Consider the following 5,274-nt stretch of genomic DNA (forward strand, 5'->3'; position numbering starts at 1 on the left):
TCCTGGATCAACATAACTGTCCAAAAATATAGAGTAAACCCAATCCCAATCCCTACCCCTAAACCTAACCCTACCCATACTTTATTCCTAAAATCAGTGTGAAATGATAGCTGATTAACAAGGGTGTAGAAGCACCTAACCCTGATTGTAAGCCTAAAACTGATATTTCCTTTAAAGTTATCCCTCAATTCTGATTGGTTGATTGGAATGTTGATCCAGGAACATGTTGTACTTGGTGAAATCACGGTCACCTATATATACAGCACCTTTCCTTACAAAGCACACAAACCATCAGAAATCTGATCTGAAGCGTGACATGTCGAGATGAGCCCATGTAGGTTTTAAAGCAGTCGAGTGCCTCTCTTCCCATAATTCTCATCACCATCGGCGAGCCCGAAGGACCAAGGGCAGCAAAAACAACAGAATGGAGAGCATCTGTGTCCGTACAGACAGCTGACCTCTGAATAACTCACATAAACACCGGCTGTAAAAGAGAAACTTTACAACCACACCGAACAAAACACTACAGACGAGACAGTCAGAAAGAATAAAACACCCTATTCATGATCAGAAATTCATTCATGCTCCGCAAACACTGTATGATTGCATGAGGATGTTTGGCATTTTCTGCCTGCCGAATGTTATTAAGATCCGTAACCTCGTGGTCACATTTTCTCATAGACCAAACAGACCCTCGAGGTACAACAAACACCTTCTTACATTAACATGGTAGAAATGTGATACACAGTTTATTCTGAGGGAGTTATTTTGTTGGTAGGCCCCGAGTGAATCCTGTGACATTAATCCTCCAGACAGACTGAAGCCTGCGCAGGACACAGTTCATTCCACCTGAAGTTTAAACAGAAAACCCATCATAAACAAACCCTCAGTGCAGGGTGCGAACTACGGGGGAGCTAGGGGGAGCTCGGCTCCCCTTAATAAGACATGGGCTCCCCTGAAAACGTGATTTGTGAAATTTTGGGGGGTCTCAAAAAATATTGACAACGTGTTATTTTGACGTGCAATTTCAGTTTTGTGTAATGTGATCATCGTGGATTATTATGTGTAAAATTGCAAAAATATCATTCATTCATGAATGACGGCGATTTAAACCTAATTCACTTCAATAAAGATAACTATACATGCTATTCTTGTCATGAGCATCAAGGTGTGGGGGCGCTGCGGTGCAAATTCCTACGGTGGCCGAGAGAGCTCAAGGCACTGCAACTTAAGAAAACACATGCAAATTGAAAAAACACCAGCAAATTAAGAAAACATCTTCATCAGTTTGACGTTGTTTCACCTATCAGTTCGTGTCGATAAAGTATAATAGGGTAAATCCTGTATAGTGATTTATCCTATATAGTGCTTGCATAAAGCAAGTAGTGCATACACTTGTAGCAGTTATGTATCTTTGTAAGTCATTGTAAGCCACGCGTAAGGCACTCGCAAACGCACGAACCCCCCCGTTATAAAAAAACAAGTGGGCTCCCACAAAGTCCACAGTATAGTTCGAAGACTGCCTCAGTGCATAGCAGCACCAAACACACACATCCACACGACACAAAATCACATCAGATCTGTTCATTATCTCAATTGTTTTTGCTGGTCTCTCCTGTTTCTCAGATGTTTTCCTCTCACTCTCAGTAACAGAGAAAGAGCATCAGACTTTTACAGCTCTATACTCTGGCTCTGTGTCAAGTATTGACTCATTTGTGTCTATTTGTATTTCACCAAATAAATTTTAGGGAGAAACATTCGAGAAACTTAAGCAAAACGAAAACATGACATCTGATCTATAAAAGAGCAACATCTGACAAATATATCTTACTATCAAACAGTAAAAAAAATAACAATTGCATCTAAATAAATAAATAAATGATTCACATATATATGCAATGGGATATTATGAACAGTTGATAAATAAATAAATATTTTGTGTGTGTGTGTATGTATGTAAATGAATCCAAGAACCCTGCGACCAGAGCGGATGAATAAAAGATTGAATGACAAACTAGACTTTTACACTGTCTGAAGAAAATGTGAGAGGAGTTTCCCTGAGAAAACTCATCAGATTTGGAGAAATGTAGCATTGCATCAGTGTCTCAGCAATGGATGCTCTGCAGTGAATGGGTGCCGTCAGAATGAGAGTCCAAACAGCTGATAAAAACATCACAATAATCCACAAGTAATCCACAGCACTCCAGTCCATCAGTGAACATCTGGAGAAGACAAACGCTGAAACAAATCCAGAATCAAGATGTTTTTAACTTCAAACCATTGCTTCAGGTAAAATACAAGTCCATAATCCATAAAAAACTTCCTTCAGTGAAAAAGTGCATCTCCAGTTGTCTCTCACATCAAAATCCAGCCACATATTAGTTTAGAGCTGTTTAAACAGTGCTTGATCTGTGCAGATTTCTCTCCTGATTCACACCAGAACACTTTTTCACTGGAGGAAGGGTTATTATGGATTATGGACTCAGATTTGAGTTAAAAAAACGTCTTAATGCTGGATTTGTTTCAGCTTTTGTCTTCTTCAGATGTTAACTGATGGACTGGAGTGGTGTGGATTACTTGTGGATTATTGTGATGTTTTTATCAGCTGTTTGGACTCTCATTCTGACGGCACCCATTCACTGCAGAGCATCCATTGCTGAGACACTGATGCAGTGCTACATTTCTCCAAATCTGATGAAGAAACAAACTCATCCTAATCTTGGATGGCCTGAGAGTGAGCGCACTTCCAGCACATTTAAATTTTTGGTGAACTATTCCTTTAATGTACAAAAAAAAAATGGTACTACCAACAAAAACTTTCTTTGTCAGCCTTAAAGAGAAATATACAGGAGACGTTCCTGGTTTTTATCTTAGTGTTTTTGATCTGCTTTCTAATATTGTGAACTTCTTCCCTTGTGCTGCTGTCACACTTAATAGAGCACAACCGTGATTCCAGAAATAAAAAAATAAAAAAAAACATTAATTTTCTCCATAGAGAAAACGACTTTCAGTGATAAAGCACCTTGAGTGACAGACTTGAGTGCACTTTAAAGTTGCTTTCGATAAAAGCATCTACCAAACACATAAATGCAAATGTAAAACAATACTTCACCCAAAATCGTGACGAGAGATTCATCACTCAGAGTTCTCAAAACTACTTACATTTTTGTATATATCTGCATACATTGCAATGAAGTTAAAATATATTTGATGTAAGGAACTAGTTCAAGTTCAAAGGGAATCGAACCCAAAGATTTTAAATCAACTCGATTCAAAATTGATAGTTTACACTTTATCAACTATTCGTCCAGCGAAACGTTCAAATTAGTATATCTTAACAATTTTGATATTTATATTATTCCCTTGGCCAAAGGTCATAATACTGTACATGCTAGTGATAATGTATTTGCTAGGTAACAAGATCTGGGCATGAGGTTAGCTTTATAAACACAGAACACAAGACACTGCTTCTTTAAAATTAAACAAGAATTTATTATTTGCTACTCTAAGATACATGAAACTACTACTAAAAACACACACAAACACACACACACACACACATACAGTTGAGAGGATGAGAGTTACTGTGTTTGAGTGAAGTCCCAAAAGTCTAGTAGCTGCTAGTTCTTAAATCGCACCCCAAGAAAATCACAAAAGCAGAGATTTGGCTTATTTTTAGCTACTTAAGATAGATTCAGCACCAATTTTTTTTTGCGAGAAAGGAGACTTTGTTTACTTGCGTTTGGTTGAAAACATGGTTTTCCTCGTTGGCTTGTCTCAGGGAATCACGACGCTTCTGATTGGTTGGCGAAATATTATAATAATAGAAATAGAAATATTATAGAAATGAATAGAAATATTATAATATAATAATATGAAATAGTATTATTACAATGTAAAATAGCTGTAAATATATAGTAAAATGTAATTTATTCCTGTGATGCACAGCTGTATTTTCAGCATCATTACTCCAGTCTTCAGTGTCACATGATCTTCAGAAATCATTCTAATATGCTGCTTTGCTGCTCAAGAAACATTTCTGATTATTATCAATGTTGAAAACAGTTGTGCCGACAAATAGGTATTTTTGTGGAAACTGTGATACATTTTTCAGAATTTCAGAAATATTTTTCAGAACTCTCTGATGAATAGAAAGTTTAAAAAAAACAGCATTTATTTGAAATCGAAATCTTTTGTAACATTATAAATGTCTTTACTGCTTAATTTAATGCATCCTCGTCAAGTATTAATTTCTCTCAATAAATACTGTAGATATTTAATAAATACTGTAAACATTTTAAGTGGAGACTGATGCATGCTGCTATAAGTTGAAAAGCATCATATATTTGATGTCATTCACTGAACTTCAAAATAAACACATCACAAGCGCACAGCCAGAGAAATCACTACGAAAACCGAGACCTTTTCCAACAGGAGACTTTCTGATCCGCCTCTCACCCGACTGGAAATCTCCCGAACGGGATCTGCATAATTGTTTGAAGCCAGCGTGTTGTTTATAGATCAGCAGGGTGTAAACGAGCGCCTGAAGACAGCGGTGGAAAATTACGAGGCCTGACGATTAAAAAACACTAGCGGTGTGCCTCATTAAACTTACAGTAGATTTTCCTAAACAATCAGTAATTAACAACACGGCCCTCCATCATAAATCCACATTAAGACTCGAGGCCATAAAACAACAGGTCAGATGAGGCGATCGCTGTAAACGCTAACAATAAAATCATACCATAATTCATAAATGAGATGACAGCGGGAACACGGCTGGCCTTTTCCCAGCCTGATTGATGAGCTCTGAATGTATAACACATGAAACTAGACTCATCGATAAGTGTATTTATATTCCGAGGGGTTTTGCATGCGACGCTCCTGAAGCACAGCACAGCGCAGGAGCCCTCGGTCCCAGACACACACCGTCAGAGACCGACAGCTGCATAAAAATGACCAGCAAGTGATGAGTGTGGTTTGGCAGGAACATTTATCACGTCTACACTGTGTTTTTACTCAGAGAGAGAAACAGAGAGGAGGTCTGGCTTAAAAACCTTCAAACACTTGACACTAGTCAAAAACTGACTCTTCTGAAAACATTATAAACTGTGGTAAAACAGTGTTGTTTTGGACACATACTCTGGTGAGTAAGTGCATGGTAAAAACATGGTATTCCTGGAAGTGCTTTAGAATACCAATAAAATTCTAGGGCTGGGAATTGGCATAAACCTCCCAATTCTATATTATAATGATTTTGAGCTGCCAATTCCA

General features: G+C 37.8%; 1 protein-coding gene across 1 annotated transcript in view; it reads right to left on the minus strand.

Annotated features, from left to right (window-relative positions):
* Positions 1 to 5,274, minus strand: part of dntt (deoxynucleotidyltransferase, terminal) — a 94,648-nt gene that overhangs the window by 45,252 nt on the left and 44,122 nt on the right. Inside the window, exon 7 of the mRNA XM_016487324.1 lies at positions 267 to 435. Within this exon, the coding sequence (XP_016342810.1) occupies positions 267 to 435 (169 nt within the window). The remainder of the gene's footprint in view (positions 1 to 266; positions 436 to 5,274) is intronic.

This window comes from Sinocyclocheilus anshuiensis, unplaced genomic scaffold (assembly GCF_001515605.1).
Source record: "Sinocyclocheilus anshuiensis isolate Anshui unplaced genomic scaffold, SAMN03320099.WGS_v1.1 scaffold709, whole genome shotgun sequence".
NCBI classification, from domain to species: Eukaryota; Metazoa; Chordata; class Actinopteri; order Cypriniformes; family Cyprinidae; genus Sinocyclocheilus; species Sinocyclocheilus anshuiensis.